We start from the raw sequence: 13,848 nt of genomic DNA on the forward strand, positions 1-13,848 counted from the left end.
TCTCAACAGTAGATGAAGAGCTGAGAGTAACTCTCTTTCACAAAACAGAAACGCTACCTCTCTCAACAACTTAGGCCTCCTGCTCTCACTGACAGGAAACCACTGGAAGGTGCAAAGACTCAGGGGCCAGATGGAAAATCCATAACTTCCCATTGGGCTCCTTTCACTTAAACAAGACTCTGTATTACCCAGACTTGAACTCCTCTTGGAATCAGGCACCCTACATTCATATGAAAATTCTCATGTAATCTGTCCTGTTCCCACTTTTGCCAGTTGAATGCTCAGCAGCCTTCAATATCATTTCCTCACTCTCACCTCCTTACCACCTCTTCCCTGCCATCCTTTCTCCTAAGTTTGTTCTGCTCAGGGACTTTGCCCTCACCTCTTCCTATAAAGCTCCTTTCTCAAACACCCAGTTCCAATGCCACCTTAGAGAGGTCTTCTCCACCACCCTTATCCTATGCTGTCACCTCCCATGGTCAGTCAATTTCTTTCCACTATTTCATAATCTCTAGAGTTTGTATCACTTTTTGGAATTAAACTATGTCTTTATGCTAACTTGTCCATGGTTTATCTTATGGACCACAGCGTTAGCTTTAGAGCTGGAGCATAACGTTGTCCACCGTTGACTCCCCCAGTACCCAGCATTGTGTCTGGCACATGGTGGGCATTCATGTATTGGGTGAAAATGAGCAGCTGTGACCATATTAAGACTGTATGAAGCACCTGATTATCTCCATAGGCTTCTATTAAATCTTAACCTTTCTCAATTCTATTTTAATGGTCCTACTGCAGATGTCCTCTACTACAAACTGTTTCTGATCCACTTCTGATTGCCCAAGCTCAGTGCCCAGGAGCTAGGGAAAGCTGGGCAGATAACCAGCCCTTCATGTTTGCACGATTGCTTCCTGGCTGCCTTCGTAAAACTGATAAATAGAAAAGAGGCTGTTCTTTCTGCAGTGGGCCTGGCCATGGGGCCAAATACCACAGAGGTAGGGGGCTATTTGCTCCTACAGCCTGACAAGTGGCCATTTGCTATTAAGCTCTGGCCACCTGCCAGCTCCCCTCTCAATCTCAACTCACAAGTAGAAGGATGAAGAGAGATCAGGACTGAGGTAGGCAGGGCTGTGAAAAGTCAGTGGGAAATATCAAGAACAGGAGAGGAAATGCTGGTAGGCGGTATTAGTGGGGGAAGATCCACCTTGCAGTACCCACATTGCTCCCTTGAGAAGTCAGAGGCACACAAAGCCCAGACCTCTGTTTCATAAAAGACAAAAATGAAGACTAAAAGCAGACAGAGGGTGGCCAGGCCATGGGATAGATGTGAGCAGCAGAGAGGGTAAGGTGACTTCTGTAGCCTGGTGTCTGAGGGGCTGCTAGAAAGGATCCTGCTGATAGGCCAGTGTAGAGATGGCTGCCTGGGACCCACAGGAGATTGACCAAACTCAGTGCCCAGGAGCTAGGGAAAGTTGGGCAGATAACCAGCCCTTCATGTTTACACAACTGCTTCCTGGCAGCCTGGGACTTCTGAAGCCTGAAACTTTCAGTTTCACACCTGAATTCTTATTAAAGTGCTTACTATGTGCCTGCATTCCAAGGAGGCTAAAAATGAGAACTCTTCCCCACAGTGACCTCCTACTGCCTCTGCTCCCCAAACCCAACTGGAACAAGCCTTTCCTTTCTTCCCTCAACCCTGAGAAGCTGCCTCTAGATCTTCCTGGAGCCAGGCTGGGGGGCACATCCTCGTGGCTTTGCACACAGGTACTGCCTCACAGTGGGTCTGGGCTGAGACCTCTGAGGGAGGAAGTGCAGCCTTCAATGAGGTGATTTTCCACAAGAATGCTAAGATATAAACTGGAGAGTATATAATAAGCAACATCTCCTCACTGGCTGTGGTTGGGCTTGGTGTTCTTTTCAGAGTAAGAGCTATTTCCTTTGTAAACTGACCTCTCTTCCTTCTCCCCAGAGCTCCTTCCACAGACTTCCTAAGATATCAGGCCTCTCCTGGGACCTAAGAACTTGAGTGCCCAGCCACGCAATCTGTGTCCTTATGGTGTCAGGCCTTGACAACTGGATGCCTAGCACAGCCCGCCAGACCCCAGCCAATTAGGGCTATGAACAGTGCAGAGGCAAAAACCTGACTAAAGAAATGTCTAATAGTCCAGTCCATCCACTCTGAATCCCTCCACACATTGGTAAGAGCAAATCATGGGGGGGTCAGTCTAAGGCAAAGACCACATTCTTGAGGAATATGTGCCTAACTCATATTTCTATCTGTTAGAGTGCAGGACATCAGCATCTGAGAGCTGAGAAACTCTTACTACCTCAGGCAGCCTTAGTAAAGGGTCACATCATTCCTGGAAAGACACGCAGCAGGCAGAACAGCCCTGCTGCCTATTCCTCAGTAGCCAAAGGGCCAGCCCCACCTACCTGCTTGTCCTGCAGGTCAGAGGAGAGCTCATAGCTCTCAGAGAGGGAGCGTGAGCGCTTGATGGCCTCCTCCTCGGCCTGCTTGCGCAAGATGGAGGTCGAGTGCTGCAGCTTGGGCCTCCGTGTACGCTGTTGCTGCCCCGCTGGCCCCGAGTATAGCCCATAGGCACCCCCTGATGTGTGCTCGTAGTGGTCCGGGCTCAGGCAGGAGCTCGGCACTAAGGATCCTTGGCGGTAGGCCGAGGGGCTGTCCAGTGAAGTGCAGGTCTCGCTGCTGGGGGCCTCACCCTCCACACTGCAGAAAAGAGAGGAGACGCCTCCGGTGAACCAGAAACCAGAACTAGGGCTTGAAGGGACACCAGGAGATGGGAGGCGGGTATGGCCAAGTGGCAGCCCATCATATTCCAGGGAGAGTCCGCAACACCGTATCTCCCTACTTCTCCCTTACCCTCCTATAGTTGATCCTCCCACGCAGCCAGAGGGACTCTACCAAGGCACTCTGCTCCAATCTTTCCTTAGGCTCACCTCCTCCAACATCTGTAAAACTCACCCCTGTAAAACTCACCTCTTCCAACATCTGTAAAACTCACCTCTTCCAACATCTGACATACTTTACCAACTGATTTTGCTTACTGTCCATCTCCTATACGAAAATGCCAGTTTGTGAAGACAGAGGCTTAGTCCATTGGACCACTGATAATCCTAGTGCCAACAGAAGGGCCTGCACATAGCAGGTGCTCGGTCAGTACCTACTCACTGACTGAATGGATCCTGTCACTTTCTCTCCCTCGCTCCTACCATTGCATTAAGTAAACCACTGATTTTTGAATTTTTTAAAAAACAGTAATTAACAAAAGTGACACTTTACTGCATAACTACTCGGGGGTCACACATTGTACTGGTGTTGTTATGGACTAAACTGTGTTCCCCCAAATCCATATGTTGCAGCCCTCACCTCTAGTACTTCAGAATACATCTGTATTTGGAGATAGGGTCTAAAAAGAGGTAATTAAGTTAAAACAAGGTCATTAGTGCCCTAATCCAATATGACTGAAATTCTTGAGAAGATCAGGACACAGACACACACAGAGAGATGACCCTGTGAGGACATAGTGAGAAAGTGGCTAGCTACATGCCAAGGAGAGAGGCCTCAAAGTGAGCAGCCCTGCTGACACCTTGACCTCAGACTTCCAGCCTCTGGAATTGTGAGGAATAAATGTCTGTTATTTAAGCTGCCCAGCCTGTGGTACTTGTTCCAGTACAGGGACTTGCCCAAGGTTACATGGGTAATGAGTAGGTAAGTTGGGATTTAAGCCCAAGTTAGTGGGACTCCCAAGACAGGGTGCTCCCCTCCATCACACTGCTCCTCACCCCCAGTACATATCCCTCTCACAGTTCCAAGCACCAAGTAGGCGTGGGGCGACTGGGGAATGAGGTGGAGGGGACAGAGAGGGAATGATCCCAAACTCGTGAACTTAGATGATAGACATTGGTTGCTGCTGGAGATTGCTTTTCAGCATAGGACAAGGTGAGAAGGGAGAAATTTATATGTTGTTTCTAATACAGCTTTTTGTATTTTCTCCAGTCATACCCTTCCATTTCCCTATCACTGTAGAATAGCACTCAACCTTTAAAAACCAACTAATCCCTGGAAGTGGCCTAGCAGACAGAAGGGAACAGAGGCCCTACACAGGATGCAGTCCTTCCTCAACGGTCCCATCTTCAGACCAATGGGAATGTCTTGCATTCAAGAGCCTAAGGGCCAACTGATCTACCCCTGCCCAGCTCTGCTTCCATTGCCTCCACTTATTACAAGGACTGGCAGGGACTGATTCATTGCCAAGAATGTGAGACTATTCACTGACTCTGAGGGGAGACAGACTCAAAGTAGGGGCATGGGGAAGGAGACCCTGGAGCAGAGAGGGCCAAGATAAGGCTAGCAGACCCAGGCCACAGGAAGCAGCCTGCCCTTTGATTCCAATTCTTCCCTAAGCCAGGGGGTAGGCTACAAATCCAACTCGTAGTTTAAGAATAGGACTTCCCTTCCACCAACTGGCTCTGGCCTCCGGGAACATGCAGTGGTTCTCTTTGACAAAGGACATTCCATCCAGCTCCCCAGAAGCTAAAGTGTAACAGAGGTCTTTCCTTCATAAAGAGCTCTGGGTTTGAAATTAAGAGACCAGGTGCTTTGCCTTGATACGGCTGTGAAGCAGGGTGGGTCGGACCTTATTTCAAGGTCTGCTTCCCTATCTGTAATATGGGTGGGTGGGGCTAGATGTCCTTCTTCAAGGTCAGAAGAATACCACCCTTCAAGACTCTCCTGACATCAGTCACCCAACTGTAGCTTCCTTTGGGCCTAGTGTGGATGCGCTGGGTAGGGAGAGGGATGGGAACATGTAGAACTTAAAATTCTACTATTGTTTTATGGACGAAAAAGAGGCTCTGTAATAAACCTAAGCAGAAAGTAACCTCACAGGGTGATCTGATCATAATCCTAACTGGGCAGGTCATAGTGGGTAGTCATGCCCCAGGCCTATAAAAGGTTCAACTTTGTCTGAAGCAAATCCTCTCCATTGTTTTTGTGCATCTAGGTTAACACATCTTTGAAATGCTCTTCAGACCCCTAAGAAGCATAATCACCCTCAAGGGAGCACATAATTTTGTTAACTATCCTGTACCTTGCTTCTCCCACCTTCGTGTAATCTGCCTTACATTCTCTCCTTAATTACAATGTATAAAATAAACTACAAAACTATCATTCTTCAGACCATTTGAGAACCTGCTTCCCAGCATGTCATCAGTTTGGCTTAAATAATCAGGTACACAAATTCCTTATAGGTTGGGATGTTTCTTATGTTGACATTTACTTGGCACAGTCCGCAGGAGTCTGAAGAAACCCACCCAGGACCATCCTGTGGTCCTGGATCTGGTGCTAGGTGCCAGCACAGGCCCATTGTGCTCCACTGGCTCTCTACTTCACATTAGGAAAACCTGAGTGAGTTTTCTCTTGGAATCCTGGACCTCCCTGCTTTAGGTAGCAGATCCTGACTTTATCTGAACTATTCTTGGAAAATCCTCAAGGTAGGTAAAGGGTTGAGGTAACCCAGGGAAAGGAGGTTAAAAATGGGTTGCTACTTAAAAAGAATTTTTTTTTTAATTGGATTGCTTACTGAGAGTCTGAACAAAATCTTTGCTGGTTAAATGAAGGACTAAACTCTCTTCAACTCTGAAAGAGAAAGGACACTTGCTTCCCCAACCTGAATCACAGGTATTCTTAGTGGCTAAGAATCTTTCTGGGGTTGCCTGAGGAAAAATTTCCTCTAGGGTGTGAAACAGTCCTATAGAGATATTCACCACATTTGGCTAGTCTGGAGATATGCGAGTAAAGGCTGTTTTTTTGTTTTCTGTTTTTCTAGAAGTCTGTTCAGACTCTACAGATCTCAAAGGAAAACTAAAATTAACAATGGATATTGTGCTTCCAAGGCTGACAAAACCCTATGACAGTCAGCCTCCCCATTAACACTCCAGAAGGAAGATGGCAGAGATAAGGATCCTTTTATACCTGTAAATTAATTGTTTGCACACACAATTAGAAAAAGCCAGCTATAAAATTATGCAGAATGAAACATTTAATTGGTCACTTGAAGTTTCAAGAAGAGGATTTAGATAAATGGATCAACCTATGATATAGTTTAAGTGACAACCCAATTCTTTGAGGTCTTAAAAAAAAAGCTGTCCTTATTTTAAAAGGGGGAAGGTCATTTGAAACTTGACTTGTCAAGGACAGATAAAACTTTGAAGTGTCTTTTTATCCCAACTTCCAAAACAAAATTTGGATCCAACTGCCCTTTTATAAACTAGTGAGTTTTTCTCACAGCTAGACAGTCTCTTGTCTGTCTGTATGTGTGTCTATATATGTATATTGTAAATGTGAGATAACTTTCTACTTCCAGATGGTATTGTTAAAATTAATTTAATAAATTATAATTAATTGATTTTGAAGGCAACCACTTGTAAGGACTGGGTATTCTAAAATTCTCAGAAATATAGAAACTAACCCAAATGCTTTTCGAGTTTATGTGATCTAAGATTAATCCTTAGTAAATAAAAGCTAGTTTAAGTTTGTTGGTTTAAGTAGAACAGACATGTCTTTCAAATTATTGATATTAAACATAGTATTTATATTTTACCCAGTTTTACAAAAATAAGTCCATGTTAATAATTGACTTTGACATCTATGAAATATGTTTCTAGAGGTTATAAAATGTCTTCAAAAATTTGACTTCTTAGTTTTCATTAGAAATTAAGGTTTTAAGGGTGAAAATCTCAATATATGTAACTAAAACTACTAGGAATAACTGTGGTATTCAGAAGTCCACCAGGAATACCTAAAAAGAATTTATGTTAAATTGTGTGGAAAGCTTTCTAAAATAAGTGATAGAAAAAACAAATAGTCGGGGCTATGGGAAACCCAGGATGGCTGCTTAGCTCTTCCTTGATCCATGGTAAACCCCATTTTTTGTTTTTTGCATTCTTTCATGCATCTTAGTGCATTTAGGCTGGACTTAAATTAGATGAAGGAACTTATGAGTTAACATTACTGAAAAGAGACAAAGACTTTAAAATCATTGACTGCAACCTGAAGATTATGTTTAATGGAAAGGACATCAAATAAAAAAACACTGTCCAACCTCATTGGAAGGGAACTTATGAAGCGCCTAACAGCAAATAAACATCCACCCTTTTCCCTAAAACTTGCTTTTGCCCACAACAGACATCAAAGACTCCTCTAGGATGAGAAGCAGCTGATATCAGAGGTAGAAAACTATCCGAAGACATCGACAAGGCCTGTATATCTATGGATTGATGTGAACTCGGAAACCATTTTGTTTGATTATCTTTACCCATCTGCCAATAATATAGTCGTAATAATAGTTACACTTGTTCTTTGTTTTTTTCTATATAGCCCAACTGTTTATGATTACTGAAGATGTGTAAGTTAACCATTAATACTCTTGTAAATATTACACTAGAAGCAAAATAAAGAAAAGTAAGACACATGGCAACACTTGGATCATGGTATTTCACAGGATTTGTAATTAAAACTACATAGTGTTTTGGGTAATGAAGGCCCAGAAGGCCTGACTGCTTCCCATTTACCTGCTCTTCCCTTTTGGGAAAATTTGGACTCAACTCACATCCCATTATTGTGGTATTGTCTCAACCCCAATGGTCAACAAGATGACGTCGATACTGAGACTTCCTAGGAAGTCCTTCCTAGCACTATGTGACCACACTATCTGACCAAAAGGTTGGTCATCAATGCAATCTTCAGATTGATTTATGATCAAAAGGGGAAATTATGGAAAGTAACCTCACAGGGTGATCTGATCATAAATTCCTACTGGGCAGGTCATGGTGGGTAGTCATACCCCAGGCATATACAATTTTTTTAGTGAAAGGTTTTTCTTTCCCGTAAGCAAGCCTTGCCTGGTTGTTCCTATGCGTTTAGGTTAACACACCTTTGAAATGCCAGAGTAATTCTCTTTTTGAGACTCCTCAAAGAAATAACTACACTCAAGGGAGCACATAATCTTATTAACAATCCTGTACCTTGCTTTCTCCCACCTTCATATAATCTTTGTGTTCCCTCAATTCCAAAGGTATTAAAGAAACTGCAAAACTGTCATTCTCTGGAGCTTTTGAGATCTTGGTTTCCGGGATGTCATCAGTTTGGCTTAAATACATTCATAAAAATTTTCTACAGGTTTGGACATTTTTTACATTGACAGTTTCATAAAGCTTTGAACAGTGCCTCACAATAAATAGTGTGTGGAAGAGTGAAGGGATCCCCATATCAGGCCCCAAGGTGACTGACTGAAGCCCAACTTACAGATGAGCAGATAGCAGAAAACCCCATCTCAGTCATGTGGTCCAAAGCCCCACACTCCTCCCACTGTCTAACCTTCTCTGTGCAGCCTGTGAGCACCTCACAAAAAAAGCCTTTCCACACACATATCCACATGCTGGAAATGCTTCAGTCAGGGGCCAAATCTGTTTCTGAGCAAGAGGTGACAGGAAACAAAATCTTGTCCTTGAAAAGATGCAATCCATATGCTCAGATGGATTTAAAATAGTCTGACTACCCTAAGTTTGCAGAAACACATGGAAACAGCAGTTTTTGCGCAGGTTTTTGGAGGCAGAAGCTCCTCATGCCTCAAGGGTGCTTCTGTGCTGCTGGCGGTTCTGCCAAGGAGTGGCGGGCCTGGACGCTCATCACTTTGCCCTGACACTCTGGGAGAAAGAAGCAGTATCCACCTCTCATGTCAGCGATGGATTCAACCCTTTCCCTAGCCTTTGCTTATCTGGCCTCAAAACAAATGTGAACAGGCAAAACAGGGCATTCTTCCTAACAGCAGGGAGGGGAGTATGGGCCTGGGTCTGCCTGTGAATTTGAGAAGTTGTCATCATTCTCAGTTGGCTGTGGGATGGGGCAGAGGGGACTAAGGTTAAGAGAAGCTATTGAGGGTCACTGAACTAAGGGCTGTACCTTACCCTGTAGTAGAGAAGGGCCTGGCTGCCTGGGCTCACAGGCAGTACGTCAGCATGCATGGCCACCCTGGAAAAAGACTTTCTTTGGCCCAGTCGGAGGGGCACTCTTTGGATCTTATAGGAACAGAGATGGTTGGGGAGAGGAAGGACTTTCTGGGTTCGTGCCAGCCCAGGATTTCTGCTCTCTGAATTATCTGGTTGCTGAATGCCTTGGGCCAGCAGGTTCCAGAACATGCTTGAGAGAGAGGGCTTCTCTCAAGGACAACGGAAGGGGTCTGACAATCACCCACAGCCCTTCCCTTCACCAGGATGAAAAATCCAGCTTCTCTATTATTAGCCATACCTTCCAAACACACCCAGGCTCAGTAGGTGGTCCAGGCTACCAGTACTCGCTCCCTGGATTATCACAACAGCCTCCTCACTGGTCTCCCTGTCTTTCTTCTCCCCACAGCAGTCAGAGTATGATCCTGATAAAACAGAAACCAAATCAAGTGCCTCCCCTGCTCCCAATCACACTTAGAAGACACTGTCTTTGCAATGTCTTTCAAGATCTGACTTCATCTTGGTTCCTCTTCCTCATGCTCATTCTGTTCCAGCCTCACTGGCTTCCCCTCTTCTCGAGTCAGGTATGTTCTCACCTCAGAGCCTTTGCATTGGCTATTCTCTTTGCCTGGAACACTTCCCTGATCTCTGCCCAATTTAAAACCACACCTCCCTCTCCCCAGCATTCCTAATCCCCTACTCTGCTCCCCCCACCATGAAGATCATCACCTTGTAACACACTGTATAATGTATCATATTTTTTTGGTTTGTTGTCTGAACTCTCACATCAGTACATAAGTTCTATGAGGGCAGGGGTAATTTGTCTGTTTTGCTTATTGATGTTCCCCAAGTGCCAACACATGTGCTCATTGCTGAATGAATGAAAGCATTTTCCCATGCCTATTGTGTGCTGGATAATGGAACTTACATCATCTCCACTGGACATCCTATGTGCCTCAAACCTAACTTGTGATCTTTCCCCCATCACCACACAGTGACTCAATGACCTAAGCCAGAGTCCTGGACATCATCACTTTAGTCCCTCCCCTACAGACAATTCCCATCCATGCACTTTTCAATCTCTCACCAAGTCCTGTCAATCTACATGAACGGTGTCCCCTTGAGTTATGCAATGGGGCAGCCCTTCCGCATCCAAAAAAATCAAAACCAACCTCTAACTACCCCAGTAAGAAAAGAAATGGCCAGGCCCTACAACTGCAGCCAGCATGGTGCCACAACCAACACTGTCCTCCAATAAAAGAGTGTATAAAAGTGAGCACAGCATGAATGTAGGTATGTAGCTTAAGAACTGGTCTTGAATCAAAGAAACATCACTTCTTATTGTTCATAATCATTAGCTACACAATATTAGACATTAGAAGAAGAATTTTTTTCTTAATCTGGCTAACAGGAAGATAATTATTTTAAGTGAAAATGCCCAAGTGTTGACAAGTATGCTCAGCAACGAGCACTCTCAGAATTAGGTAGAACTTTTTCAGAGTAGTAGCTAGAAATAATTATCAAATTAAATAATGAGGATGCTTGACTGACTAAACCCATAAAGATGTTTTATTTACAGCAACACCCTGAAACTTAAGGATCTAAGCCTCTGTCCTGACTAGTACTCAGCTCCAACCCCAGTTCCTTCTTTGGGAAGGAAAAAGTATCAAATGTGAGCAGAACAGTCATCTCCCTCCCCGCAGCAAGATCCTCAAGCGAATTGCACTAGGGACAAAGATTTTTGCTTTTGATCTGAGTACATAGGTAGGACTTTTGGGTCAGAGAACTAACTGCCAAGCCCAAGCCCAGCCCCACCACCACTTCCTACCTCTACTCCTACCCCGCCGCCACCCCGCCGCCCCCCGCCACTCCCACTCCTGCCTTTGCCTTCCTGAGCCACCAGCCACCCCACCCCAACCCCCACACCAGGCTTGCATACCACCTCTATGCCACAGTTATTTCCCATGTGAAGTTCAATATCTTGCTACCTAGGTCAGCTCCCTTGGGGAAGCTTCTCCCACAACCTGAGTCCATCAGCCAGGACTGAATATTCTGAAATCAGTCCTCATTTCCACAATTAGACTTGTGATCTCTCACAGACTGCTGGGCCACATGCAAATCAAGGAACAGGGTGGGCACCTGTTCCAAGTCCCTGACAGTTTAGAGTTTCTGGAACATTTTATGATGATTAGGTGGCTTCTACCTGCACACTGAGAAGATGCTCTTGGTCCAGCAATCTCTCTTCTAGAGATTCACATTAAGAAAAGAGGTAAATACAATGAATTTCTCTGCTGTATTGTTTCTAACTATGAACATTTGGAAATAATTTAAGTGCCTGTCAACAAGGGATTCAGTTAAATATATATCCATATAGTATCAATGTCAAGATAGTGGAAGATCTGCTTTGATGGCTGTTCTTATGAAAAAGACTGGGGGATTTCTTTTTTGGCTGCCATAAATTTAATATGAACTGATACCATGATACAGCTGAAAAGCCATTCACTAACATGAATGAATAAGAAGAAGTGAAAACAGCCCTGTGTAAGATCACAGCACAAGACCATGTATTGGTGTGGCACCTGATCAACCATCCAGAGCCCCAGAGTGGGGATCGCAAACCCAAGGCACGTGCTTGCCCTACCTTCTACTGGCTTATGGCAGACATTGCTAATTGATCACAGGCTCCTTCCCGCACATCTTCCAACACAGCACTCCACAAAATTGACCCTAGCAGGCATGTGAGATGAACTCTAATTGCCAAGCCCAAAATCACAGTTTACCAAGAAAAAGACTCGAGGTCTGGAAACCACCTCCCACTAAGACCAGCAATTACTTGGCCAGGAAAAAAAGCAGCAGAGGGGAAGATATGATACCTGTCATCAAGCCTCTGATGGGTTGACAAGGAGAGGATGGAGCAGATTTCTCCTGCAGACAGAATTATGACGAATGTTGCCCCAAATGAGAAAGAATGCTCTCACGTGGTTAGGGTTTAGTAGGTGGTGAGCTCTCTGTCACTGGAGGTATACAGTAGGTCCGACACCAGTCAGAGGTGTGGCGAAAGGACTCCTATACTGATTAGAAGCTGCAATGGACTGTCTGAATCTGTACCCCACCCCATGTCTCCTAACTACCCTTTACTTGTATTTCCTGGCCTCTGCGGGGTCATACCCAGGACTCAGCTCAAATCCTACTTCCTCCACCAAGCCACCTGTCTATTGCAGCCCCCACTCCCACACTCTTCGTCACCATGTGGATTACTTGGAGGGGGTGCAGGGAGAAAGAGAGTCCTCCAAGAGTCCTGCTCTGTGAGGGCTGGGTCCCTCAAAGCCCTGGCCTCCAGCAAAGACAGAAACCGGAGACGGGCTTATATAAGATCCACATGTGCACAACAGGGCCCGGAGGTGGAACCAGCCGAGACAGGACTGGAGCTGCACATGGATATGTCCACATTAGGCCCCAGTAGCCCCTCTCCCCGGCCAGCCCAGGGACTCTAAGCTCTGAGTCACTGGACAGCTACCCCAAGCTGCTCCTCTCCTCTCCAGTTTTCTAAACACGCCTTCCTCCACTGGAGGCCAGTCTGTATTATCTTTATGTAGGGAAAAAAAAAAAATGGCTGGATCATCATAGAACAGCATCCAGAGTTTTCAACTGCCCTAGGACGATGGAAGACACATAAGAACAGAACACGTTTTGAAATGTTCTCCCCACTGCCACCATGCCCTGCCTCCTTTCTGCCAAGTGAGGGAGCTCTATGGGCTCTTTGCTACAGCCTCCAAGCCAGATGTCTGGGCTGGAATTTTGATTCCACTGCTTATCAACTGTGTGACCACAAGCAGGAACACTTCTGTGCCTGTTTCCTTTCCTGTAAAATGGGGGCCATTAGACTTCACACAACTGTTGAGAGGCTTACCAGAGTCAATACAGGTAAAGTCCTTAAAAGACTGCTTGGCTCATAAAAAGCGCTTTCTAATTGCTGTCTCTGATTATTCTTTGACTGAGGCCCCAACTCACACATTCCAGCAATTAGAGGGAGGGGCTGAGGCCCAGTGTGGGAGCCAGAGTCACCTGCCCCTGCCTGCTGCAGAGCCTCTCTCTCTCTGAGGATACCCACCTCCAGCCATGGGCTGTAAATGCTGGTGATGAGTCCCTAAGGAGAGTGGGAAAGTCCTAGAAAGGGATTCCGGCCCCACAGCCCAGATACCACGTCCTGACTCTAGCTGAGGAGTGAGTCAGAGTGGGGGGCCCTCGGCCTCTCAGCCACGGATGTCTCTAATTATGACCTATGAAGTCATAAATGACATTTCTCAAGAAAAATGTTAGTCAGAGGAGGCTCTGAGCACAGGCAAACAGGCACAGCAGAAAGAGAGACCCACTGTTAGGTGGCCAGCTATTCACCTCCAACATCAATAATGATGATGATGGTAATAATAACAGCTAATGTCTATATAGTTAGCAGTGCTCTAAGCCTTACATGTAACTCATTTAGTCCTCTAAACCACCCAGAAGAAGGGGTTAAGCACGTTCTCAAGGTCATACAACTAGGGAGTGAAATGCGAACCCAGGCAGTCTGGCTACAGAGTCTACACTTACCCACTTGGGCTTACATGACTTCTTAGTCACATACACTTGGATTGGGATTATGCCACAGCAACTTTCGCCCATAAACCTGCCAGGTACAGGTACTGTGTTGGGTGTTTAAATTACATGGCTTGTAAGATCAGCAGAATCTCTGGGAGCTAGGAGGAAGCCAGGTTACTGTCCCTTCTGCAGGCTTGGTGGAGCTGAGCCACTGGGCTGAGGTCACCTGTGGAGGAAAGAGGGGGC

General features: G+C 45.5%; 1 protein-coding gene across 6 annotated transcripts in view; it reads right to left on the reverse strand.

Annotated features, from left to right (window-relative positions):
* IQSEC1 (IQ motif and Sec7 domain 1) overlaps positions 1-13,848 on the reverse strand; it is a 92,999-nt gene that overhangs the window by 36,667 nt on the left and 42,484 nt on the right. For 5 of the 6 annotated variants that reach the window (XM_025050677.1, XM_006917438.3, XM_015593771.2 and 2 more), the window contains one exon: positions 2,431-2,725. Coding sequence is in view for 2 of the 6 variants with exons in the window: in XM_006917438.3 (XP_006917500.1) it covers positions 2,431-2,725 (295 nt within the window). In the remaining 4 variants the exon portion in view is untranslated. Of the gene's footprint in view, positions 1-2,430; positions 2,726-9,325; positions 9,450-13,848 lie in introns of those variants that run through there. The other variant, XM_025050678.1, reaches the window with a different exon arrangement.

This window comes from Pteropus alecto, unplaced genomic scaffold (assembly GCF_000325575.1).
Source record: "Pteropus alecto unplaced genomic scaffold, ASM32557v1 scaffold75, whole genome shotgun sequence".
Lineage (NCBI taxonomy): Eukaryota > Metazoa > Chordata > Mammalia > Chiroptera > Pteropodidae > Pteropus > Pteropus alecto.